Source organism: Bos javanicus, chromosome X (assembly GCF_032452875.1).
Source record: "Bos javanicus breed banteng chromosome X, ARS-OSU_banteng_1.0, whole genome shotgun sequence".
Classification (NCBI taxonomy): Eukaryota; Metazoa; Chordata; class Mammalia; order Artiodactyla; family Bovidae; genus Bos; species Bos javanicus.
Window position 1 is genome coordinate 79,466,528 of NC_083897.1, and position 27,287 is coordinate 79,493,814.

Sequence of the window (27,287 nt, forward strand, 5' to 3'; positions counted from 1 at the left end):
TTGTCAGGTTTTGGTATTAGGGTGATGGTGGCCTCATAGAATGAGTTTGGAAGTTTACCTTCCTCTGCAATTTTCTGGAAGAGTTTGAGCAGGATAGGTGTTAGCTCTTCTCTAAATTTTTGGTAGAATTCAGCTGTGAAGCCGTCTGGACCTGGGCTTTTGCTTGCTGGAAGATTTTTGATTACAGTTTCAATTCACATGCTTGTGATGGGTCTGTTAAGATTTTCTATTTCTTCCTGGTCCAGTTTTGGAAAGTTGCACTTTTCTAAGAATTTGTCCATTTCTTCCACGTTGTCCATTTTATTGGCATATAATTGTTGATAGTAGTCTCTTATGATCCTTTGTATTTCTGTGTTGTCTGTTGTGATCTCTCCAGTTTCATTTCTAATTTTATTGATTTGATTTTTCTCCCTTTGTTTCTTGATGAGTCTGGCTAATGGTTTGTCGGTTTTATTTATCCTTTCAAAGAACCAGCTTTTGGCTTTGTTGATTTTTGCTATGGTCTCTTTTGTTTCTTTTGCATTTATTTCTGCCCTAATTTTTAAGATTTCTTTCCTTCTACTAACCCTGGGGTTCTTCATTTCTTCCTTTTCTAGTTGCTTTAGGTGTAGAGTTAGGTTATTTATTTGACTTTTTTCTTGTTTCTTGAGGTATGCCTGTATTGCTATGAACTTTCCCCTTAGGACTGCTTTTAAAGTGTCCCGTAGGTTTTGGGTTGTTGTGTTTTCATTTTCATTAGTTTCTATGCAAATTTTGATTTATTTTTTGATTTCTTCTGTGATTTGTTGGTTATTCAGCAGCGTGTTGTTCAGCCTCCATTAGTTGGAATTTTTAATAGTTTTTCTCCTGTAATTGAGATCTAATCGTACTGCATTGTGGTCAGAAAAGATGCTTGGAATGATTTCTATTTTTTTGAATTTACCAAGGCTAGATTTATCAAGAGATGTGGCAACAATGAGTCTGCATTCCTGTAGGGCAGCACTTGGCTAGAGCCAAGTGACAGCTGCTCCCTTAGGTAGAGCATGCACTCTCAGTTGGCCAGGCCCCATCTGGCTTGCTCTACTCATTTATATAATCTGCTTGATCCTGCAGACATCTGAATTTGTGGCCTTCTGGACAACTGGAAGCAGTCATTGCCAGGCAGGGTGTAGGCACTTACTTGCTGAATGAGTAAATCTCCTACCCATTTTTTTTTCTCTACCATTTCCTTAACAACCATGTTAAGAAATCCCAGTTATTGAGGAAAGTGACTGTCCCTTTGAAAAGTGAATTGAACATGGTAAACTCAGGGTACTCTAGGTTATACTGTGGTAACAAGCAACACCAATATTTCAGTGCCTTACAATGAAGGTTTATTATTTTCACACATACACAAACCTAGACACAAAATGAAAACATCCTCAGATTTTCAGATGCGTGGATAAGTACATGAGCATGCGGGTATCATGAATCAAAATAACCTCTGGCTGATGAACAGATGAACTCACACAGAACCCTACTTAGAGACTGATGAGCTTAGATTGCAAAACCCTGTTTTCATAAGAGACATTATAAGACCCCAGGATCCAAGAGAGTAAAGGATGGAGGTAGAGGAATATCCACCCTCAGTCAAGGAATTGTCCCATATAATAAAAAGCACCTAAAACTTATAAAAGAGCCTAAACGCTTTTTTTTTTTTTAAATACAGTAAGAATTTTGGACATTAAGCATTTTGCAAATGCATAAATATACAGCATTCTAATGAGTTTCCCACTTCTGGGCTTCTAGTTCAAGAGGGAGATGCACCCCAGGTGACCAATAGGCAGAGAAATGGAGATGGCCGGCCTAGGTCAAAGAGAGGGGCTAGAAGGCTGAGGTCCTTTATCTTCATCAGGAGCTGTCAACACACAAAAAAAGGGTCAGGGCCAGGTCACATCCATTTGTCCTCCCAGCTCTCCCCTCTTTTTGTTCCACCCAGTCAAAGCTGTGTCGCCTTGGACTATATTGCACAGAACTCCCTTGATTTGCCCATCTCAATTCTCGCTTCCTCCAATCCCTCCATCACAGCAGCCACATTTCTTTTGTCAAGCCCAGGGTCTCCAAACATGCTCCTCTCTAGTTCAGACATTCCTTGGTCCCTCATCACCCACAGTTGCTGGCCAAACCTCTTAAGCCTGGCAGGCAGACCTCCGTGACTGGTAGCCTCTCCCCGCTCATCTCTTCCATCGCGTTCTAGCAGTTCCTCCAGGGTTGCCTGCTTCACTCACACTCCATATCACAGTCCATTTTGATCTGGTAGTGCCCAGCCTTCCCCCTCAGCCTTCCCAGGTGTCTAGCTCTCCTCTGCCCTTCTTCTCCAGGCTCATCATTGAGATTCAGCCCCAAAACATGACCTGTGGAGGCATCCAGGCTCCACATCAAGACTGGAAGCTCCCTGAAGGCAGGAACTAGATCTTCTCTACCAGACACTTATCACCTATACACGTCCTCCCCAGATCACAGCAGACTGCAGGAGTCTGGGTAGAAAACTCTGGACTGGGAGTCAGGAGACCTGATTCTTCCACTTGATATGCTGCATGCCCTTGGTAAGTCCCTGCCATTCTCAGGGACTCAGTTTCCTTATTTCTTGACATCGGGGCAGTGAGCATTTGCTTTTGAGCACAATGCTCAACAAACGCTCAGTGATTCTCTGAACAACCATCTACTGCCACTTCGAGAGTCCGACTGAGGAGCTTGGCAGCCTGGGTCCAGAGAAGTTCAACCCCCTTCCTCCCTCCAACTCTGACTTCCCAGTTAGCCCCTGCTTACCACAACAGCCTCCCATTTCCCAACTGTCCCCAACCCCTTGTTCTCCTTTCAAAGACCAGGCTACCTGGAGCAACGCAGGGCTGGGGCACAGAGATGGAGCCAGAAGGGGCCCAGGAAGATCTTTTCAGAGTCAGCAGAGCCTGGGCTGCTTCCAGTTTTTGCTGCCACTCTGAGGAGGCAGAAACCGAGGCCTGGTTGGAAGCTTCGGGAGCCTGAAAACAAAGGATGTGAGAGAATGGGAGCTGGGAACCCACACTCCCTCAATGCCCCTTCAGTCCCCAGCTACCCCGAGGCCTTCTGCTCTTCTCCTTCACTAAGCTTGGCCCCTGCCAGGGTTCTGGACCCCACAATCTCCCCAGACTCTGTGGCTGCAGTAGAAGGGGGTTAAGGGTGGCATGGGGCTGGAGGATCAGAGTTGAGTGTCTAGGAACAAGGAAAGGAGAGACCAGGGGATTTATCCCTTTGGCAGGCACATACTACCAGTGAGGAGGGGGCCGAGAGTTTACAATATCTGCATGTGGGAGTCTGAATGGCCATTAGGTGTTGTGGCTTAGACAAGTCGCTTCCCCTGCCTGGCCTGTCCTCTTTTCCATTTTTTTTTTTTTTTTTCCTGTATCTTTCCAGAGACACTAATTCCTCTCAGCTTTTTTATTTTATTTTTTTAAATTTTATTTTATTTTTAAACTTTACAATATTGTATTAGTTTTGCCAAATATCGAAATGAATCCACCACAGGTATACCCGTGCTATGGGACATCAGAGGTGTCTGCATTTTAATCTGCGAGGCACCTGGAGAGACGTGCTTACTGTTCCTGTCCAGGGACTGGTTCTTGCCCCTATATTCCCCAATCCCCAAGGGGCTTGAAGGGCCAGCTTGACTCATCTCCAGGACACTTTCTCTGATGGTTATTAGACTCTGGCCTGGGCAAGATGGTGTCCCTCACCATTATGGCTCCCCTTCTCAGCAGAAGCTTCTCTCCCATCTGTTTGTTTCATGTGGAATAACAGCCTCCACTTGTCAAAGGCCTGTGATGTGGCAGGCCCTGTGCTAGTCCTCTTTGCAATGCTATGTTGCTGTTGTTGTTCAGTTGCTAAATCATGTCTGACTCTTTGTGACCCCGCGGACTGCAGCATGGCAGGCTTCCCTGTCCTTCACTATCTCCTCGAGTTTGCTCAAGCTTATGTCCACTGAGTCGGTGATGCCATCCAACCATCTCATCCTCTGTCACCCCCTTCTCCTGCCCTCAATCTTTCCCAGCATCAGGGTCTTTTCCAATGAGTCGGCAGTTCTCTATAGGTGTAGAATACTGTCCCCTCTCAGCACACTGGTAGGAAATAGAGGCTCGGATATGTAAAGTCACGTGTCCAAAGTCTCACAGATTGGGAATGGCAGAGCTGAGAGAGCCCCTAAGTCTGAGATGCCTGCTCCTCCTCCCCTTCCTCCACCTCGCCCCCCGCCCCCAGTTGCCCTGTACTGCCTCCATCTCCTCCTTCTAGCTCCAGAGCCTTAAGCAGAAGGTTTGGACACTCAGTAACACAATATACAAGTAGCCCCATGGTCTTTCTCACTCTACTCGCCTGCTGGGCAGGGCAGGGGATCTGTGCGACTTCCTCAAAAGAGAAATTGTTAGTTGCTTCTTCAAGGGTGCTGGAGTCCAGGACAGAGACAAAGAGTCCAGGACTTGACCGAGCAGCAGAGCGCCTTCGAAGATTGTCTGCAGGAACAGAGAGCACAGGTTGGAGCCAGGAACCAAGCCGGCCATGGAGAGGAGATGTGGGCATATTTTGGGGCAAGGATAGGAGCCCGGAATGCCAGAGCTGAGAAGACCTTCAAGACCACCTAGTCCTCTTCTTCATTTTGGGACTGAAGACTATGAGATCCGTAGAGAAGTAGTTTTCCCTCAGGGTCATATGGCAAGTTGTAGTAGGGTTAGAGATGGTACCCAGGTCTTCAGGACACAGATAGGGCTCTGAGCAGTGGCTGAGGTCAGAGCTTCCCACACTGGCCCCAGACTCCTCCTCAGGGATTGCACAGGGGTGAGCCTCGAGCTGAGGTGTGATGTTCTCCTTCCCAACTGTGAGACACTGGGGACACCTTAGGTGAGCCTTACCCTCTGGCCCCATCCCACTCTACCTCATCCCCAACCTGTCCCCCTCTAGACCCTTTTTGATTTCCCAGATCTCTCCTTCCCACCAACACTTGGTAGATAATACTGATGGCATTTTTATAGTTGGGGGAGCTAAGGCCTGAAGAGTAACTTTCCCAAGGAGGAAAGCCACATAGAAACTGGGTGGTAGGACTGCTGACAGAACTACTCATGCTCCCTACACCCGAAACGCCAACTCCCTCCCTGGCCAGAGACACTCACCGGGGACTCTTGCTTGAGTGCCCGACTTCTTGCCACGGCTGCGAGCTCTGGGAGAGGTAGTCCCACCCCTGATCCGTCCTCGAGTCGGGCGCCTCCTTAGGTGTGGCCCCTGGTCCATCTTCAAGTCACGTTCAGCAGGCAAGATGCTGTCGTGTTCCCTAAAGTGGGAGGATTGTGGGTCTAAGGTCAGTCACCTTTAGAGGAGGCCTCCTCCCCTGCCCTTGTCAGATGCCATACTCACGAGGAGAGAACACATTTGTGACACTTGCAGGCCTGGAAGAGGCAGAGGTGCTCCTCGTCCTTGATTTGGTCAGTGATGCCATGGTTGTGGCAGCGGGCACAGCGACGTATAGATCCTCTGGGGCCAAGTTCAATGCCACGTGGGGCTCCGGTCTCAAGTCCAGGGGTGGAGTCGGGGAGGCAGGAGGGCATACCAGGCATTTCATTGGGATCCATGGTTCTAGGGCAAGGAGTGGAGGTCAGAGTGGCCACATGATCCCCTACCCGCTACGTACTTCCTCTGCCCCTGGAAAACCCCATCTGAGGTGGCTGGATTCTTCTCCATCCAGCTCACTGCTGAAATGAGATTGCACCCTCTCTTCTTGCTCATGTAGCCTCCTTCCCAGGAAGCCCCACTCACATATAGGCCAGTTCCAAGAAACTCTGGGCGTGGGTCCTGTATACTTCCAATCCAATTATTACTCCCCCCTGCTTACCTTCACTTCCCATGGACCCCTGACCCCTTCAGGCATACACATGCACTCTCGTGCCTCCTTCAACAAATACTACTTCCGTGTCTCATGTTTATCATCCTGTATTCTGCTATGCCCAACTATTATTCCTGGCATCCCTTTCCACAATTGTCTTCCTCGCCTCCTGCATTCATCCACTCCCTGCTCATGATTCTTATGTCCTGCACTCAATTCTATTATTGGTCTCATGTATGCCCTACATTCAATTTTCCTCTCATCTTCCATTCCAATTTTTTCTTGCACTCTATCAAAATCTTAATTGTTTTCGTGCTCCCTCTTTAAAGTGACACCCCGAAATCATATCATATCGTGAAATCCTATACTCCTGCTGCATCTCAAGCCCTTCTTTCAATGATTACTTTCATTCATCCCCTCATCGACTTACCAAGTAGATGTTTGTTGAGCCCCCTATTGAACGCCAGACGCTGATCTAGTCAACAGCCAACTCCTCACTGCACTAATTGTTTTCTTGCAGCAGCACACCCTCTCTGCTTTCATGCAACCCGTGCATCCCCTCCTCAGCCTCCCAACAATCTTCCCAGCTCCTCTCCAACACCTTCAACAATTATGCTTGAGCACAGCTTCCCCTCCTGCCAAACCCAGAGTTCGCCACCTCCCTGCTCTCAGCTTACCCAACCATTCCCTGTCACCCCCACCTCAGAATCATGAGGTGGCGGGGGTGCGGGTGGGGGGACAGAAGCCCTGCCCCAGCGGCCAGAGGCCAGGGGTCAGGAGTCTGGAGCAAGCGATCATCTCACAGGACTTCAGCCAAGGAGGGATGCGGTGTGGGGTGTGGAGTGGGGGGAGGGGTGGGGCGGGGTGGGATCCGAGGTACCCTGCGGAGGTGGAGGAGAGAAGAGGGACTGGGGATCCAGAGCGGGAGGGAGGGAGGAAAGAAATGATGCGGAGAATGAGGGTCCTGTTCCTGATGCCAGTCTATGGTTACCCCAGCCCCCAGCAGGTCAGGATCAATCTATTGGGACAGGAGGCCCGAGGGAAGACCCAGCTCTCAGTCCCTTTCCCGCCCTTCCTTCAAAAGACAGTGAGCTTCCAGCTCTGCTTTTCACTTCCCACCGCTGTGGTCAGTGACCAATGAGCTTCAAGTTCGTCTGAAGGTCACGACAAAAGCCCTGCGCTCTCTTCAACTCCCTTGCACTTCTCCTCCTGCTGGGTGGCTTTACTGGGCCTGCCATTCGACTCCAGAACTGAAGTGGAGCTTTGTGCTCCCCAAACCTTGTTTCCCAAACTCTTTGCTTTTTGGATGTGAAATACTGTGTGCTAAGTTTCTTCAGTCATGTCCGACTCTTTTGAGAGCCTATGGACTATATAGCCCACCAGGCTCCTCTGTCCATGACGTTCTGCAGGCGAGAATACTGGAGTGGGTTGCCATTTCCTTCTGCATGGGATCTTCCCGATCCAGGCATCCAACCTATGTCCCTCTCTTTTTTTTTTTTATTTTATTTTATTTTTAACTTTACAAACTGTATTAGTTTTGCCAAATATCAAATTGAATCCGCCACAGGTATACATGTGTTCCCCTTCCTGAACCCTCCTCCGTCCTCCCTCCCCATACCCTCCCTCTGGGTCGTCCCAGTGCATTAGCCCCAAGCATCCAGTATCGTGCATCGAACCTGGACTGGCAACTCGTTTCATACATGATATTATACATGTTTCAATGCCATTCTCCCAAATCTTCCCACCCTCTCCCTCTGCAACAGAGTCCATAAGACTGTTCTATACATCAGTGTCTCTTTTGCTGTCTCGTACACAGGGTTATTGTTAGCATCTTTCTAAATTCCATATATATGCGTTAGTATACTGTATTGGTGTTTTTCTTTCTGGCTTACTTCACTCTGTATAATAGGCTCCAGTTTCATCCACCTCATTAGAACTGATTCAAATGTATTCTTTTTAATGGCTGAGTAATACTCCATTGTGTATATGTACCACAGCTTTCTTATCCATTCATCTGCTGATGGACATCTAGGTTGCTTCCATGTCCTGGCTATTATAAACAGTGCTGCGATGAACATTGGGGTACACGTGTCTCTTTCCCTTCTGGTTTCCTCAGTGTGTATGCCCAGCAGTGGGATTGCTGGGTCATAAGGCAGTTCTATTTCCAGTTTTTTAAGGAATCTCCACACTGTTCTCCATAGTGGCTGTACTAGTTTGCATTCCCACCAACAGTGTAAGAGGGTTCCCTTTTCCCCACACCCTCTCCAGCATTTATTGCTTGTAGACTTTTGGATTGCAGCCATTCTGACTGGCGTGAAATGGTACCTCATAGTGGTTTTGATTTGCATTTCTCTGATAATGAGTGATGTTGAGCATCTTTTCATGTGTTTGTTAGCCCTCTGTATGTCTTCTTTGGAGAAATGTCTATTTAGTTCTTTGGCCCACTTTTTGATTGGGTCATTTATTTTTCTTGAGTTGAGCTGTAGGAGTTGCTTGTATATTTTTGAGATTAGTTGTTTGTCAGTTGCTTCATTTGCTATCATTTTCTCCCATTCTGAAGGCTGCCTTTCCACCTTGCTAATAGTTTCCTTTGTTGTGCAGAAGCTTTTAAGGTTAATTAGGTCCCATTTGCTTATTTTTGCTTTTATTTCCAATATTCTGGGAGGTGGGTCATAGAGGATCCTGCTGTGATGTATGTCGGAGAGTGTTTTGCCTATGTTCTCCTCTAGGAGTTTTATAGTTTCTGGTCTTACGTTGAGATCTTTAATCCATTTTGAGTTTATTTTTGTGTATGGTGTTAGAAAGTGTCCTAGTTTCATTCTTTTACAAGTCGTCGACCAGTTTTCCCAGCACCACTTGTTAAAGAGATTGTCTTTAATCCATTGTATATTCTTGCCTCCTTTGTCAAAGATAAGGTGTCCATATGTGCGTGGATTTATCTCTGGGCTTTGTATTTTGTTCCATTGATCAATATTTCTGTCTTTGTGCCAGTACCATACTGTCTTGATAACTGTGGCTTTGTAGTAGAGCCTGAAGTCAGGTAGGTTGATTCCTCCAGTTCCATTCTTCTTTCTCAAGATAGCTTTGGCTATTCGAGGTTTTTTGTATTTCCATACAAATTGTGAAATTATTTGTTCTAGCTCTGTGAAGAATACTGTTGGTAGCTTGATAGGGATTGCATTGAATCTATAAATTGCTTTGGGTAGTATACTCATTTTCACTATATTGATTCTTCCAATCCATGATCATGGTATATTTCTCCATCTATTAGTGTCCGCTTTGATTTCTGTCACCAGTGTTTTATAGTTTTCTATATATAGATCTTTAGTTTCTTTAGGTAGATATATTCCTAAGTATTTTATTCTTTCCGTTGCAATGGTGAATGGAATTGTTTCCTTAATTTCTCTTTCTGTTTTCTCATTATTAGTGTATAGGAATGCAAGGGATTTCTGTGTGTTGATTTTATATCCTGCAACTTTACTATAATCATTGATTAGTTCTAGTAATTTTCTGGTGGAGTCTTTAAGGTTTTCTATGTAGAGGATCATGTTATCAGAGCAGAAATAAATGCAAAAGAAACAAAAGAGACCATAGAAAAAATCAACAAAGCCAAAAGCTGGTTCTTTGAAAGGATAAATAAAACTGACAAACCATTAGCCAGACTCATCAAGAAACAAAGGGAGAAAAATCAAATCAATAAAATTAGAAATGAAACTGGAGAGATCACAACAGACAACACGAAATACAAAGGATCATAAGAGACTACTATCAACAATTATATGCCAATAAAATGGACAACGTGGAAGAAATGGACAAACTCTTAGAAAAGTGCAACTTTCCAAAACTGGACCAGGAAGAAATAGAAAATCTTAACAGACCCATCACAAGCATGTGAATTGAAACTGTAATCAAAAATCTTCCAGCAAGCAAAAGCCCAGGTCCAGACGGCTTCACAGCTGAATTCTACCAAAAATTTAGAGAAGAGCTAACACCTATCCTGCTCAAACTCTTCCAGAAAATTGCAGAGGAAGGTAAACTTCCAAACTCATTCTATGAGGCCACCATCACCCTAATACCAAAACCTGACAAAGATCCCACAAAGAAAGAAAACTACAGGCCAATATCACTGATGAACATAGATGCAAAACTCCTTAACAAAATTCTAGCGATCAGAATCCAACAACACATTAAAAAGATCATACACCATGACCATGTAGGCTTTATCCCAGGGATGCAAGGATTCTTCAATATCCGCAAGTCAATCAATGTAATACACCACATTCACAAATTGAAAAATAAAAGCTATATGATTATCTCAATAGATGCAGAGAAAGCCTTTGACAAAATTCAACATCCATTTATGATAAAAACTCAACCTATTTCTCTTAAGTCTCCTGCATTGACAGGAGGATTTTTGCCACTAGTGCCACCTGGGAAGCCCTGTGAAATACTGTATATGCGAGCATTTTAAACAGGCATCCTTGGTATTCTGTAAATTACTTTTACAAAATTCAGCCTGTGTTTTTAAGATCCCTCCGTATTCCTATGTCAGTCAGTTCAGTTCAGTTCCGTTCAGTCACTCAGTCGTGTCCAACTCTTTGCGACCCCATGAATCGCAGCACACCAGGCCTCCCTGTCCGTCACCAACTCCCGGAGTTCACTCAGACTCACGTCCATCGAGTCAGTGATGCCATCTGTCGTCCCCTTCTCCTCCTGCCCCCAATCCCTCCCAGCATCAGTCTTTTCCAGTGAGTCAACTCTTCGCATGAGGTGGCCAAAGTACTGGAGTTTCAGCTTTAGCATCAGTCCTTCCAAAGAAATCCCAGGGCTGATCTCCTTCAGAATGGACTGGTTGGATCTCCTTGCAGTCCAAGGGACTCTCAAGAGTCTTCTCCAACACCACAGTTCAAAAGCATCAATTCCTATGTCAGGGATTCTCAATTCGAAATCCGATTTTGCAGCCCCAGGGAACAATGGGCAGTGTGTGGAGTCATTTTGGTCTTCATTTGTGTCTCTGAGTTCCCTGTTCTGTTCCACAGATAAGTCAATCTATTCCTGGGCCAGTACTACACTCTCTTAATTTTTATCTGTTAGTAAGACATCTTGATCTCCGGTGGGACAAGTCCTCACACCTTATTCATCATTTCCAGGCACATCTTTGCTATTCTTTGCCTTTTGTCCTTCCTAAACTCAAAAATGTAAATGTCAGGATCAGCATGTCGTGTTCCCTGAAAACTCATCTGCGGTAGATTTGGATTACATTTTCATTGAATCTGTGGATCAGTTAAGGGAGAATTGACTATCTTTATGATATTCAGCCTTCCTAGTCACCAACATGGAATGGCTCTCTATTTTTGTGGCTCTTCTTTAACGTTGGAATCCTTCAGCTTAGTGTTTATCTTTTTTACGTTCAGATTTTGTACCTCCTTTTTGTATTTATCCCTAGATACTCCCTGGTGGCTCAGACAGTAAAGAATCTGCCTGCAATGCGGGAGACCCAGGTTCATTCCCTGGGACGGGAAGATCTCCTGGAGAAGGAAATGGCAAACCACTCCAGGATTCTTGCCTGGAGAATCCCAAGGACAGAGAAGCCTGGTGGGCTACAGTCCATGGGGTCGCAAAGAGTCAGACGTGATCTGAGCGACTTGCACTTTCAAGATACTCTGGAACCATGTTGCTCTGGTGCTTGATATCTGTTCAAAATGACATTTTCTATCTCTTTCTAATTTATAGAAATCCATTTGACTTGTGTATATATATATATATATATATATATGATATATATATATATGATATATAAGATATATATATATCTCGATCTTAAAGTCAGCCACCATGCTAAACTCTGTGACATTTTATCATGTGTCTAGAGGTGGTCTGCAGTTTTCTGTGAATCTGTGAGTTTACAAGTTTCTTACTGGCTGGCTAGGACATCCACTACCAGGTCAAATGGAGATGGCAAAATTGGGCATCTTTGGGTTGTTCCTAATATTAAACAGAATGTTGCCAACATTTCCATATTAAAATGGGCTTTCTGTGTTTGTTTCATTGTTTACTTTCTTTCTTTTATTCTCTCTTCCTCCTTTTTCTGTCTTTCCTCCCTTTCTCCTTTATTTTTTCCTTCTCACTTTTGTTTCTTTTTCTTCCTCTCTCTCTCTCTCCCTCCTCTCTCTTTTTCTTTCCTTCTTTCCCTTTATCAGATTAAGGAGCATCCTTATATTTCTAGTTTAATAAGTTTGTCTTAAAAATCATGAATAGATAATTGGGTTTTAATTTGGGGGCCTCTATTGAAATGATCAGGGCTCTATTCATTTGGATCTGTTAATATAATGAGGATTATTTATAAGATTTCTTTCAAATTTTTTAGTGAAGTATATCTTATAATCAAGAAAGAATCAAAATCGTACATGTGCATCTTAGTGAGTTTTCAAAAATTAAACATACGCATTCAGTTAGCACCTGGAGCAGGCAGCAGAATATATTAGCAAGACCCAAACCTCTCTCATGCCCCCTTCCACCAGATTTGCTCTCCTAGGATAGACGTAGCTATACATCACAGTGTATCATCTTTTGTGTACACTGGTGGGTTCACTTTGCTAAAGTTTTGCCTGGAATTTGCCTGCCTTCTGTTCATGAGCAAGATTGACTTGATGTTTCTCTCCTCAGAGCATAATTGCTGGTTCCAGGGTCAAGGTTTTCTAGTCTCATAGACTAAGTGGAGCAACTTAATTGCCCTCTTTGCTATCCTCTGGCAGTGTTCAGGTAAGATTAGTGTGATCTGTCTTGAAACTTTTCATTAAAACCTGACCACTAATCTAGGTTGACCACTAAGCTAGGAGGCCTGTTTTATTTGCTTAAAAAAATTTTTACTGTGATGGGGAGAGGGGAGGAAAGGGTAGATGTATGGAAAGAGTAACATGGAAACATACATTACCATATATAAAAGAGATAGCCAGCCAGAATTTGCTGTATGGCTCAGGACACTGAAATAGGGGCTCTGTATCAACCTAGAGGGGTGGAGTGGGGAGGGAGATGGGAGGGAGTTTCAAAAGGGACAGGATATATGTATACCTATGGCATATTCAAAAGCAGAGACACTACTTTCCCAACAAAGGTTCATCTAGTCAAGGCTATGGTTTTTCCTGTTGTCATGTATGGATGTGAGAATTGGACTGTGAAGAAGGCTGAGCGCTGAAGAATTGAGGCTTTTGAACTGTGGTGTTGGAGAAGACTCTTGAGAGTCCCTTGGACTGCAAGGAGATCCAACCAGTCCATTCTGAAGGAGATCAGCCCTGGGAGTTCTTTGGAAAGAATGATGCTAAAGCTGAAACTCCAGGACTTTGGCCACCTCATGTGAAGAGTTGACTCATTGGAAAAGACTGTGATGCTGGGAGGGATTGGGGGCAGGAGGAGAAGGGGACGACAGAGGATGAGATGGCTGGATGGCATCACCGACTCAAAGGATGTGAGTCTGAGTGAACTCCGGGAGTTGGTGAGGGACGGGGAGGCCCGGCGTGCTGCAATTCATGGGGTCGCAAAGAGTTGGACACGACTGAGTGACTGATCTGATCTGATCTGATGGCTGATTCATGTTGAGGTTTGACAGAAAACAGCAAAATTCTGGAAATCAATTATCCCTCAATAAAAAATAAATACATTAAAAAAAATTATACTGTGGATGATTTCAAACATTTGCAAATAGAGCTTGTATACAAATTTTCAATCTCCAAGTTCATGACAGTAGAGCTGTGGTCCTGGAATGGGAACTTGCGGCAGAATCACACAGAGAGCTTGTTAAAGCACAGATCGCTGAGCTCCATATCTATAGTCTCAGATTAAAAGTTCTGGAGTGGGACCCAGAGTTTCCTTTTCTGACAAGTTCCTTGGTGATGCAGGTGCTGTTGGGAGGGAACCACACTTTGAGAACCATTGTACGCGAGAGAACAGTGAAGGAACCTCCGATTATCCCATCACCCAACTGCAACCAGCAACAACTTATAGCCAAACTCGATTCGCATATATCTTCTCCTCTACCCCTCTCCCAGACTATTTTCAAGAAAGCATCAGAAATTTTCTTATTTTTATTGGGAAATATTTCAATTCATAACTCTAAAATACGAGCAATCCATTTTCCTCAGCTTTTTATTTTGAAAATGCATAAAGAGTAAGCATTCTTTTACCTAGATTCCTACTATCCCATTGCTTTCTCGCTCTCTTTTTCTTCTTTTTTGCTTAACCACGTAACAGTTCCAAACACTTCATCCAATTACTTCAGAACTTGTCTCCTAAGAACTAGGATGCTCTCCCGTCTGACCACAGTACTGCTATCATGTCGAAGGAATTTAACAATGAGGTGATAGTGTCATCTGAGTCCATATAGAGTCCATAGTCAAATTTCCCCAATTGTCCCAATAATATCCTTTTGAGGATCCACAGTTCAATCAAGGATCACACACTGCACTCAGTTGTCATGTCTCTTTAGTATCCTGCAGTCCCAAACAGTCCCTCAACTCCAATCTTCCACGGCAATGACATTTTCATGTCATGGCGCCTAGGCTCGTTTGCTTGTAAAGTGTCCACAGTATGCGTTTGCCTGATATTTTCCTCTTGTTTAGATTTATGTCTTCAGATTTAATATTCTTGGCAAGTATATTAAATAGGTCATGAGCCTCACATCTGTAGGCCCCCAAGTTCAGTGTGTCTAGCTGTCATTGCTACAGTTGGCATTACTGAGTCTGATCACTTATTTAAGGGGTTGTTGTAGAGATCATTTCACGGTAAAGGTACCTTTTTGATTTGATTTGATTTTTTAACTTTACAATATTGTATTGGTTTTGCCGTATATGTAAGCAGTCTGTGGCATGATATTCTGATACCATGTGGGTAGTCTGTTCTCGAAAAACATTCTCACCTCTTGGCCTTAGCTTTTATTCAGTGCTCTGGGTCTGGTTTGATTATTGCTTTGGTGGTTGGAAACATGGCTATACTCTATTTCTGTTTTCTAGAAATTCCTGTCTACTTTTAATTAGTGGGCATTTTGCTGTAAAGTTGAGCACCTCAGCCTCCAACCCCTTCCATTGTTGTTGTTGCTGCGGTTGCTGTGTTTGCAACAACAAAATAAAGAGGAAAAGCGATTTATTTGCTGTGTTCAAAGAAATATGAAGAAAACAAAGTGAACAATACGAAGAGAAATGTAAGCAAATATAAGACGAATTCAAAAAGAATTTCCTCTAACAGTCCAAAGAGAATGACAAGATCTGTTGCCTGAAATCGGAAGTAACTGTTCAGCAACAACTAGAAACAGTTTTTAACAATTATTAAGAGAACCTGGGTTATAAATTTTGCCGCTATAAAGTAGCTTGGATCCTGGGCGCAAGCACACACTTATGCACTCACTCTCTCTCACACACACAGACATTTTAAATGGAGATATAGTAAAATATAAAGAAATAAGTAAATAGGGCTTCCCCAATGGCTCAGCAGGTAAACAATCCACCTGCAATGCAGGCGACACTGGAGACACGAGTTCAGTCCCCAGGTTGGGAAGATCCCGTGGAGAAGGAAATGGCAACCACTCCAATATTCTTGCCTGAAAAATCCCATGGACAGAGGAGCCCGGTGGGCTACAGTCCAATGTGTCGCAGAGAGTCAGACATGGCTGAGTGACTAAGCACAGCACATAGAAAACAAATAAAAATAAATGCATTTTATTACAGTTACAGAACGTATGTTAGAGAATTGCAGGACCATATACATCATTTTACTAAAAGCCTAAGATCTGCAACTAAGCCCATATAATACAGGACCTTTCCAACAACGTGAAAGAGCAATTGATTCAAACCAGGAAAGCATTTCAAACACCTTACTTTTCAAATACCTTCTTCTCATGAGTCATGCTGCATGAAACCTTGGCCAATTAATATTTTAGGTACATTTTTCTCTCCAAGGACTTTGCAATCTGCAAAGATATGATTATAGCCTAAAAATTTTGAACTTGTGGAGTAGATGTCAGGCAATTATTTCTATCACTTAGAAAAGAATTTGAGCTAATTACAAAACAATGTTACCTCAAATAGTTTCTGTATGAAGGACATCAATCCAGCTGTTATGTCAGAAATTTACTTTACAGTATTGTGACGGGTTTTGTCATACATCAATATGAATCGGCCATAGGTGTGTCCCCTCCATCCTGAACACCCTTCCCACCTCTGTCCCCCGCCACATCCCCCCACCCCCACCTCATCCCTCTAGGTTGTCACAGAACAGTGGCTTTGGGTGCCCTGCTTCATGCATCAAGCTTGCACTGGTTTATCTATTTTACACGTGGTTTCTAAAATAGACTATTTCACGAACATAGTCACTGAAGTCATTCAGTAAATGCAGTGAATCACTGCGGTTTAGTTTGTCAGACTCGCTGGAGGTTTGTAAGTTTTATTGATCTTTTCAAAAACTGAGATTTTTGTTTCCTTGATTTTCTCTGTTGTTTTTCTGTTTTCAATTCCATTGATTACTGGGGTCATCTTCTGTATCCCCTGCCTTCTGTTTGCTTTGGATTTATTTTGCTGCTGCTTCTAGTTTCCTGAGGTGAGAACTTAGATTATTGACTTGGTGCGTTTCCCTTTCCATAATGTAAGCCTTTACTGGTGTAAATTTCCCTTCCAGCAATGCTTTAGCTTCATCCCACAAATTTGGGTATGGTTTGTAATCATCTCCATTTAGTTCAAGCCATCTCTTAATGTGCTGGGAAACTTTTCTTTAGCCCACGGATTGAGCGGCCTCCTTACTACTGAGTGGTGGTGAAAGTATTGAAATCATCCCAGCAGGGATGGGGAGGATTGCCATCTTACTGCCAAGTGGAGGTATAATTCCAGAATCTCCATGTGTTTGATTTCCAGGGACCTGGTGAAGAGGGGAAGGTGGCTCCTGTTCCCGCCAGTAAAACGTGGAATTCTAGATACCCTGCTAGATGTTCGCTGGCTTGGCGGGGTGGAAGCGGGGGAGGGGTGGCGGGGGCGGGGAGGAGGGGCGGCGAGGGGGCGGGCAGGCCACAATCCTTTTTTTTTTTTTCCTTTCCATACTGCTTGGCTGGAGTAGAGCAGTCATGCAGAAAACCTTTTCTGTCTTGTCATTCTTGATCCTTACATTAGAGAGAGCAGACTTTTCTTTCTGTTTCAGCTGGGTTTCATTGCTGCTGCTGCTGTTGTTGTCACTGTTGTTTTGTCTCCACCTTTCGGCATTTCTCTCAGTAGCCGGCTTCTTCAGCTCCAAGCCTGGGATACATGATGCAGAAAGAAAACCCAGGGAACTCACCACCGTGTCCTTTCTCAGGTTCTGAGATCCGTAGTTGATCCACCTTCTCCTCCCCACATTGCAGAGCCTTATGTTTATTTTATATACGGCAACCAGGGTTTTAAGTGGTACTTGGTGGGAAGAATAGGAAACGTTCATCCACTCTGTCTTCCCAGAAGCAGAGTTGTCCATATGAACTTAAATATAAATTTTGACTTTTAGCTCATATTCAAGTTTAAAATTCAATCTAAATTCAAAACGTGAGTCTGAGTGAACTCTGGGAGTTGGTGATGGACAGGGAGGCCTGGCGTGCTGTGATTCATGGGATTGCAAAGAGTCGGACACGAATGAGTGACTGATCTGATCTGATCAATTTAAATTAATTAATTTTAGTTCAGCTTAAAATAACAGTTTTTAAAATTAAAATTAAATATAGTTTTTGAATTTAACATACCCATCTTTGATTAAAAATTATAAATGCAAGAAACCAGCAGTTCTATCTAATAATCTATTTGAAAATATGCACACACACACACACACACACGCACACAAAATCCATGTGGCTTGAAAAGATAGAAAATAACATTCAGAATATTCCCAGATAAATCAGGAATAATTAAAATGGTTTCATCATAGGTAAAATCCAAATTTTGGGTTAGAACGATCCTTTCATGGGGAAAGTTTTCAGTCCCTAATTTTGGGTATTTTTCCAAATGTCTAAGGTATATCTACTTTGTTGAGTTAATACTCAGAAACATATTATTCATCTTTAAAATAAAAATGATTTTTTCTGTGCATGTGTGCTAAGTCACAGGGACGGGGAGCCTGGTGGGCTTCCGTCTATGAGGTCGCACAGAGTCAGACACGACTGAAGCGACTTAGCAGCAGCAGCAGCAGTGCTAAGTCACTTCAGTCGCGTCTGACTCTTTGTGACCCTATAGACTTGTGGCTCACCAGGCTCCTTTGTCCATGGGATTCTCCAGGCAAGAATACTGCAGTGGGTTGCCACGCCTTCCACAGGGGATCTTCTCCACCTGGGGATCGAACCCATGTCTCTAATGTGTCCTGCATTGGCAGGCAGGTTCTTTACCACTAATACCATCTGGGAAGCCCAGCTATTCCCGTAAAGGTTGCTAACGAGACAATCAAGAAATCCAGTAAATGTGGCAAATTGGTCACTCGGTAAACTCACTAATTTTAGTGAAAGTGAAAGTCTCTAGGTCTTGTCGAACTCTGCAACCCCATGGACTATACAGTCCATGGAATTCTCTAGGCCCGAATACTGGAGTGGGTAGCCTTTCCCTTCTCCAGGGAATCTTCCCAACCCAGGGATCGAACCCAGGTCTCCTGCATTGCAGGCAGATTCTTCACCAGCTGAGCCACAAGGGAAGCTCAGCTTTGAATGCTGACAGCCTGCAATCATGGTGAAAACCGGCAGCCTGGCAGCCACCAGAGGGAGCAGAAATGGGACAGGCCTCCTGCAGAGCCTTGTTCCCAGATAAGGTTCCCAGGTCATTATTTGTCCTGTCTGGTAGTTCCCTAGAAGACTCACTTGGGTGGCTTTCTCTGACAGACCTTACCCAGTTTGAAATCCTTTTCCCTGATGGCATTTGGCAAGAACACCTAGAGGCACAAACTGAATGCAACAATACATTAAAGGGATCATACTTAGTAATACTTAGAAAATACTTAGTAGTCTACAGAAAACAAAATCATCTCTCAGATCTGATATGCATTTAACCTGGTTACAGGATAGAAACTCAACGGGAAAAAGTCCTCTCTATTTCAGCATACCAGGAACAAATGATTGGAGATGGAAGAAACTTAAATATCACTTACAATAGCACTGAAATAAATGAAATACCTATTAAGAAGCTTAATGTAGTATTGCAAGACTCATATACAGGTATCTATTAAATATTGCTAAGAAAAATTAAAGAAGATGCAAATTAAATGGAGATACACTGTGTTTTCGGAGAAGGCGATGGCACCGCACTCCAGTACTCTTGCCTGGAAAATCCCATGGACGGAGGAGCCTGGTAGGCTGCAGTCCATGGGGTCGCTAGGAGTCGGACTCGACTGAGCGACTTCACTTTCACTTTTCACTTTCATGCACTGGAGAAGGAAATGGCAACCCACTCCAGTGTTCTTGCCTGGAGAATCCCAGGGACGGGGGAGTCTGGTGGGCTGCCGTCTCTGGGGTTGCACAGAGTTGGACACGACTGAAGTGACTTAGCAGCAGCAGCAGCAGCAGCAGCAGCAGCAGCAGCATACTATGTTTGTGGATCAGAAGACTCCAGAAGGTTTAAGATGTCAGGTCTCTAGTAATTCATCTATCGATTTGTCATAATCATAATTAGAATGAAAAGTTATTTCTAAAACTTATATGGAAATGCAAAGGACGTAGAATAGCTAAAGCCATTTGGAAAAGAACAAAGATGGAGGACTTACGGTACCAAATTCCCTGACTTAATGTGAACCTATAGTAGTCGTGACAGTGTGGTATTACCATAAAACTAGATGTATGGATCAGTGGATAAAATAGAAAGCCCAGAAACAGATGTACACAAAAATATAGTCAGTTGATTTGTGACAAAAGGTGCTAAGATAATTAAATTAACTGAAAATTAACTAATAGAGCTGGAGAAAGGGAATCTCCGTATGGAAACCACCAATAAACGTCAATACCTCTCACTGCATGCAAAAGCCCTCAAAATAAATAATAGAGCTAAGTGCAAGTTGTGAACCTACAAGAAAATAATGGGAGAAAACCTTTGTGCCATGAGGTTAGGCAAAGATATCTTAGGTAGAACTTTCATTCAAAAACTGAATAATAAAGGATAAATAATCAATGGACCATCATGAAAGTTGCTGCTGCTGCGTCACTTCAGTCGTGTCCGACTCTGTGTGACCCCATAGACGGCATCCCACCAGGCTCCCCCATCCCTGGGACTCTTCAGGCAAGAACACTGGAGTGGGTTGCCATTTCCTTCTCCAATGCATCTAAGAGAAAAGTGAAAGTGAAGTCGTTCAGTCATGTCCGACCCTCAGCGACCCCATGGACTGCAGCCTTCCAGGCTCCTCCATCCATGGGATTTTCCAGGCAGGAGTACTGGAGTGGGGTGCCATTGCCTTCTCCATCATGAAAGTTAACAATACTCAAAATCTTTTGCTTCTCAAAATCCAGGGCTCTGTATCTCTGTGTGGCACCACTTTTTACCCCTATACTTAAGTGGCATGACTGACTTTCTTCTGAAACCCTAGAAGAGAAACCTGAGTCTACTTATTTTCAGTTGCAAAATCTGCACTTTATTGTCTCAGGCGACTGCTTGCATAGCTCTCCCCATTCTCTATTTCCTGGCCAACTTCTTTCTTCACTCATTTCAGGCATGCCTTCTCTGGGAAATCTCTAAGACTCCATTCCAACTCTCAAGGCTGGTGGCTGCCCCTCCTCCATCTTCTCATAGCCATCTCCCTGTATTGTTATCATCCTGGGTTTCTTGCTTTTTTGTTTCTTTTTTTTTTGACTTCTGTCCCACTGAATGACTTGAAGCAGTAACAGAACCTCATCCATTTTATAACCTCAGACCATGACCTGCGGTAGGCTCCTGAAGACAATCAATCAGTCCTGTATCCTCACATGTATATAAAAGATGTCTTCCTAAGCAACACCATTATTTCAAAAACCAGATAAAGACTCTTAGGCCACCTACGTCCTCTTTTCCTTCCAGTTACTGTTTGCAGGGGGCTCCCTTGAAGTCAGTGGAGCACAGCCTCATAGTTCTAGGTGATAAACAGGGGCCACAACTAGGCAGCTTCTCTTAAAATCCAAGTATCAACGATGGAATCTCATATAACATAGGACTAGGTAACAAGGAGCACTCACCTCAGTTGTTCTGCTTTCAGCTTAGTCCAGGCCAGGCCCTTCCCCTTCCCCTCTGTCCCTCACATTTTCCAAGACCTCCCCCCACCCACCAGGCCCCAAATCACCTGTCCACTACCCACTAGATGCTGACTGTCTCACAGACATGGCATCTCACATAACCCGCACCCCGGCCCCTGCCACCCGAGAGGAAAAACTCCGGTCTTGATTGGGACTGTGGATGCCATCACCAAGTTTACCCTCCTTTCTTTGATAACCCATTTGGACCCATATACCTCCCTGGGGCTTTTAGGTACACAATCCTATGACTCTAAATGTGGGGAGGGTCCACATACACACCCCTGTCTATCACATCCCCACCAAATGACAACTCACCATCTGCTTTCTTTCTTCAGCACTCAGAAACCTGGCTTGAGCCTGCTGGGAGGTTCAGTGGAAAGAAGAAAAAGAGAGACAGAGAGAAGGGAAGGGTGGGAGTAAGACACACAACAACAGCAGGGACGTCACATACCAGAAATGTATCCACTGCTTGAGCACATTGCACCGGGTTGCAGGAGGGAGGAAAGACAGGGCGGGGCCAGAGGGGCTGGAAGGATGTGGAGGAGCCAGCTCCTCAGCCTCTTTGCACACAGCAGAGTCAAGAGCTTAGCTGGTCTCTTCAAAGAAGTCCTGTTGGTCACTACACACACATCACACCTTCCTAGAAGCAGGCCCTTCCTTCCACCTCCTGACCTGGCAAGTCTGCTTTCCCCCTGGTGTCATGGAATGTCAGCCCCTGGGGCTGGGATGTGGTCCGTAGAGGTCACTGTTGTATCCCCAGCATCTGGAACAGTGTTGCAGTGCACATACTACTTGTTGAATGAGGTAGTGAATATCAGGGAAGGCACGGAGATTAGGATGAGGCCGCTCTCTCTCGCCCTCTCTGTCTCTCTGTCTCTTTTCCTGCAGAACACGAAGATCCAGCTTAAAGACACTGAGGAATTTGTGGTTTCATCTGACACTATGTAGAACCCATCCAGTGGCACAAGCTTGCTCAGGGAGCCTTCTGGTCCCCAAGGGTGTCGGAGGAGCCAGTTCTAGAGAGCCCTGGCCTGTTTCACCCAGTCCTTCAGGTGAGAGGCTCAGAGTCAGCCTCTGCCTCTCTCGCTGCTCACAGCCAAGCCAACATGCTTCCCCTTCCTGCTTGACCTAGAGAGCCCCAGGCCAAGCCTGCCTTCCCCCAGGGTTCCCAAAGGTTCAACTGTCACTCTGCTTTCCTTTCTAGGGGAGGATATCAGACACTGGGAAGCTGAGACCTCAGGACCCACAGACACAGACTCATGAACAGTGACCAAGCTCCCTCTGCTGCCACCCATCCCTACTTTCCCCAGTTTCTCGGTCACTGGGCCTGAAATAAATACTGGCACATTGGACTGTTTTCACTTCACCTTTACAACTATGAAGCTTTCAACACTGACTCCAGCCTCAGGTGGACTGGGGAATGTCAGTGGTGGAGGTGGGGTGGTGAAGGGTGGGAGATAGCATCTCACTTTGCCCTTTAAGGCTGTACTAGCTCCTTCTTGGGGCAGTGCCACTGGCTCCTCGGTCATGGTTGCAATAGACTTCAGCCAATAAAGAGTGAATTTTCCACAGCAGAGAGCTCTGACCCTCATGGGGAAGGACTAAGCCAGGAATAAGAAAGGAATAACATCTCTCTTCTCTTGACACCACAGGGAGTCTTCATGTCTGAGAACAACTGCGCAGTGGTTATATGGAAGGGGATGGGGGAGGTACCCTTAAGAAAAATCTCTAGATCCAAAGAAAAACTCTTAGCCCCACATACATAGAGTCAACTCCCAAGCACACCCACTCCACCACAAGACAGCCCTTCCAACAGGCAACTTCGTCCCTAACTGCAGATTATTCATTTTCATATGATGAGGGTTGTTTTTTTTTTTTTTTTTTGCCTTCCTAAGGTGACCTTGATATGTATTGCAACATAATATCAGTAGGGCAAGTCTGTCCCAGGGGTTGGAACCTATTTGTTCCTTTTAACCCAACAACACATGAAGGCCCTGTTAGGTGTTGCAACACCAAAGATTACCAGGCAGCAGATAAACATATAGGAAGAGCTCTTCAATATCAAAGAGGATAACTGGCACACGCCAAACATTCTTTTCTCTTAACTCACGTAGTCCACTATTCAAGGCCAGAGTGGGAAAAAAGTGCTTGAACAGCACCTGCTACGTGAAGGAATTGTCCTTTAGTTGTTTAGAGTCCCAATGCCTTTGAGAATTAACGAATCCCAGGTGGTATAAGGCTCTGGTCAGTTCAGTACAGTTCAGTCACTCAGTCGTGTCCGACTCTTTGTGACCCCATGAATAGCAGCACGCCAGGCCTCCCTGTCCATCACCAACTCCCAGAGTTCACTCAGACTCACGTCCATCAAGTCAGTGATGCCATCCAGCCATCTCATCCTCGGTCGTCCCCTTCTCCTCCTGCCCCCAATCCCTCCCAGGATCAGAGTCTTTTCCAATGAGTCAACTCTTCGCAGGAGGTGGCCAAAGTACTCGAGTTTCAGCTTTAGCATCATTCGTTCCAAAGAACTCCCAGGGCTGATCTCCTTCAGATTGGACTGGTTGGATCTCCTTGCAGTCCAAGGGACTCTCAAGAGTCTTCTCCAACACCACAGTTCAAAAGCATCAATTCTTCAGCGCTCACCTTTCTTTACAGTCCAACTCTCACATCCATACATGACCACAGGAAAAACCATAGCCTTGACTACACGAACCTTTGTTGGCAAAGTAATGTCTCTGCTTTTCAATATGCTATCTAGGTTGGTCATAACTTTCCTTCCAAGGAGTAAGCGTCTTTTAATTTCATGGCTACAGTCACCATCTGCAGAGATTTTGGAGCCCAAAAAAATAAAGTCTGACACTGTTTCCATGGTTTCCCCATCTATTTCCCATGAAGTGATGGGACCGGATGCCATGATCTTAGTTTTCTGAATGTTGAGCTTTAAGCCAACTTTTTCACTCTCCGCTTTCACTTTCATCAAGAGGCTTTTGAGTTCCTCTTCACTTTCTGCCATAAGGGTGGTGTCATCTGCCTATCTGAGGTTATTGATATTTCTCCTGGCAATCTTGGTTCCAGCTTGTGTTTCTCTCAGTCCAGCGTTTCTCATGATGTACTCTGCATATAAGTTAAATAAACAGGGTGACAATATACAGCCTTGACGTACTCCTTTTCCTATTTGGAACCATTCTGTTGTTCCATGTCCAGTTCTAACTGTTGCTTCCTGATCTGCATACAGGTTTCTCAAGAGGCAGGTCAGGTGGTCTGGTATTCCCATCTCTTTCAGAATTTTCCACAGTTTATTGTGATCCACACAGTCAAAGGCTTTGGCATAGTCCGTAAAGCAGAAATAGATGTTTTTCTGGAACTCTCTTGCTTTTTCCATGATCCAGTGGATGTTGGCAATTTGATCTCTGGTTCCTCTGCCTTTTCTAAAACCAGCTTGAGCATCAGGAAGTTCACGGTTCACATATTACTGAAGCCTGGCTTGGAGAATTTTGAGCATTACTTTACTAGCATGTGAGATCAAAAGTAGCAAGTCAAGAAACACCTGGAGTAACAGGCAAAGTTGGCCTTGGAATATGGAATGAAGCAGGGCAAAGACTAATAGAGTTTTGCCAAGAAAATGCACTGGCCATAACAAACACCCTCTTCCAACAACACAAGAGAAGACTCTACAGATGGACATCACCAGATGGTCAACACTGAAATCAGATTGATTATATTCTTTGCAGCCAAAGATGGAGAAGCTCTATACAGTCAACAAAAACAAGACCAGGAGCTGACTGTGGCTCAGATCATGAACTCCTTATTGCCAAATTCAGACTGAAATTGAAGAAAACCACTAGACCATTCAGGTATGACCTAAATCATATCCCTTATGATTATAGAGTGGAAGTGAGAAATAGATTTAAGGGACTAGATCTGATAGATTAGAGTGCCTGATGAACTATGGAATGAGGTTCATGACATTGTATAGGAGACAGGGATCAAAATCATCCCCATGGAAAAGAAATGCAAAAAAGCAAAATGTGTGTCTGGAGAGGCCTTACAAATAGCTGTGAAAAGAAGAGAAGCAAAAAGTAAAGGAGAAAAGGAAAGATACAAGCATCTGAATGCAGAGTTCCAAAGAATAGCAAGAAGAGATAAGAAAGCCTTCCTCAGTGATCAATGCAAAGAAATAGAGGAAAACAACAGAATGGGAAAGACTAGAGATCTCTTCAAGAAAATCAGAGATACCAAGGGAATATTTCATGCAAAGATGGGCTCGATAAAGGACAGAAATGGTATGGACCTAAGAGAAGCAGAAGATATTAAGAAGAGGTGGCAAGAATACACAGAAGAACTGTACAAAAAAGATCTTCATGACCCAGATAATCACCGTAGTGTGATCACTGACCTAGAGCCAGACATCCTGGAAGGTGAAGTCAAGTGGGCCTTAGAAAGCATCACTACAAACAAAGCTATTGAATGTGATGGAATTCCAGTTGAGCTATTTCAAATCCTGGAAGATGATGCTGTGAAAGTGATGTACTCAATATGTCAGCAAATTTTGCAAACTCAGCAGTGGCTGCAGGACTGAAAAAGGTCAGTTTTCATTCCAATCCCAAAGAAAGGCAATCCCAAAGAAAAGGCTCTGGTGGGAAACAACATTTGGGAGTCTGATAGATAGCTGTTGTATAGCCCTTTCCCTACATCCCTGGGGAGCAGCCAAGATGGAACCCACAGGTATAGAATCATGGTGTGATTGGTTTGCTTTAGGTCTAGTAGCTCAGCAGCTATTCCTGGTGGCCTAGGATCCACCCCTTTCCCCACATGGCTCTGTTCTCCTGGGCTGTGCCATAACTCATGGGGGTGCTCAGTTCCATATCACTACTTCTCCCAAAGGAGCTGAGATCTCATATCCTGAGGCTCTATCCTGTCCAAAAGATGTGAGAAGCTCCAGCTCCCAGGGGCTGGGGAGCCTGCTGGGCTTTTGCTCCTTTGTAGCTGCTGTTACTTCTCACGTCAGTCACTGGACACCACTGAGGCTTACAGTGTGTGTCTGTGTCCGTGTCCGTGTGTGTGTTTGTGTATGTGTGTGTTTAAGCTGTGAATATTTGTGGAAACAAGGAATTATATGGTGAAGTCTAGTGGATAAATATGGGGCAGGGCTCAGCAGCCCCACTTGAACCCCAAGCAACAGAGATGAGATTTTATATAGCAGGACACGGCACCAAGGAGTCCTCACCTCTCTTCCTCACCCTTGGCACAACCGCACCCTGGCTGGGTTTCTCAAATCTGACCCTAACATTTTCCAAGCCCTCTAGGCCCAGAGCCATCTGCCGCCTACTGGCCAGACACCGACTGACACCCATATACCACACTATATACACCATCTCCTGAAAGGAACACCTCTGCTGTTGATTTACCTCAGGCTGCTGTCACCCCTCTCAGCCCCTCTTGGCTTTGATGCACCATGTGGCCCTACCTGCCTCCCACTTTGTACAGGCCTTTGGACTCTGCAGCCTCACAGCAGGAGATCGTTTCCTCTGCTGGCCCCAGACTCAGGCTGTTGCCCATATGCCTCCCCATTAGCATCCCTGTTTTCCTACCTGGGAGGACCATAATCTCTCTTGCAAGTCCTTGGGCAAGTCCTTCCTCCCGTTTGGGCTTGGCACTTAAAGAAATGTTTGCCTGGATTTTCACTAAGTCATGTTCTCCTAGCTGTGTGCATCCTTAAGATTTCTGGTCGGTCCTTCTCTGTTTGTGGAGGGCTCAGAATCAACTGGAAAGCATCAAACACAACTCTTCCTCCTGTCAGCCATGACTAGGAATGAGTGAACTTGTGCATCTCAAGAGGGGCCCTGGTACCCCTTGAACAGTCAGATGAACCATCAGAACACACAGGACAATTGCGTGGAGGAAGTGGACAGACAGGTCAGCATTAGGGAGTGGTGTGGGTCATCAGTTTTCAATCTTTGTTTCTGAAATGTGACTGAGCTCTTTGCTTTCATCCCTCTGACCCCCAAATGCATCATGACACAATCCCTGAACCCTAGGCATAGCTCAAGTAGGTGAAGAAAGCGGGCAGTTCCTCAAGAGACAGTGTGGGGTCAGCAGGATCTCCTGGCTCTTACGGTGAACAGATGACCATTGGAGCCTATGAGTGACGACGAGATTAAGCATGGTTTCTTTGAGTTTTTTCTTTTTCTTCTT

At 44.6% G+C, this 27,287-nt stretch overlaps 1 protein-coding gene across 1 annotated transcript; it reads right to left on the minus strand.

Annotated features, from left to right (window-relative positions):
• Positions 1-1,329: 1,329 nt before the first annotated feature.
• Positions 1,330-21,751, minus strand: LOC133243160 (doublesex- and mab-3-related transcription factor C2-like). The gene is made up of 6 exons (XM_061409700.1): positions 21,411-21,751; positions 5,398-5,616; positions 5,157-5,314; positions 4,366-4,502; positions 2,852-2,999; positions 1,330-1,876 (listed from the first exon to the last, which is right to left on the minus strand). Exons 2-6 carry the CDS (start codon positions 5,610-5,612, stop codon positions 1,830-1,832), a joined length of 705 nt encoding a protein of 234 aa, XP_061265684.1. The 5' UTR covers positions 5,613-5,616; positions 21,411-21,751; the 3' UTR covers positions 1,330-1,829.
• Positions 21,752-27,287: the final 5,536 nt, after the last annotated feature.

Excerpts from the sequence above, each read along its gene's own strand:
- LOC133243160 (XM_061409700.1), bottom strand. The coding sequence starts at position 5,612 with ATGGATCCCAATGAAATGCCTGGTATGCCCTCCTGCCTCCCCGACTCC. Across the intron at positions 4,503-5,156 it reads CACTCAAGCAAGAGTCCCCG|ACAATCTTCGAAGGCGCTCT; the intron begins GTGAGTGTCTCT and ends CTGTTCCTGCAG. Across the intron at positions 1,877-2,851 it reads CCAGCCCTGCGTTGCTCCAG|CTCCTGATGAAGATAAAGGA; the intron begins GTAGCCTGGTCT and ends GTGTGTTGACAG.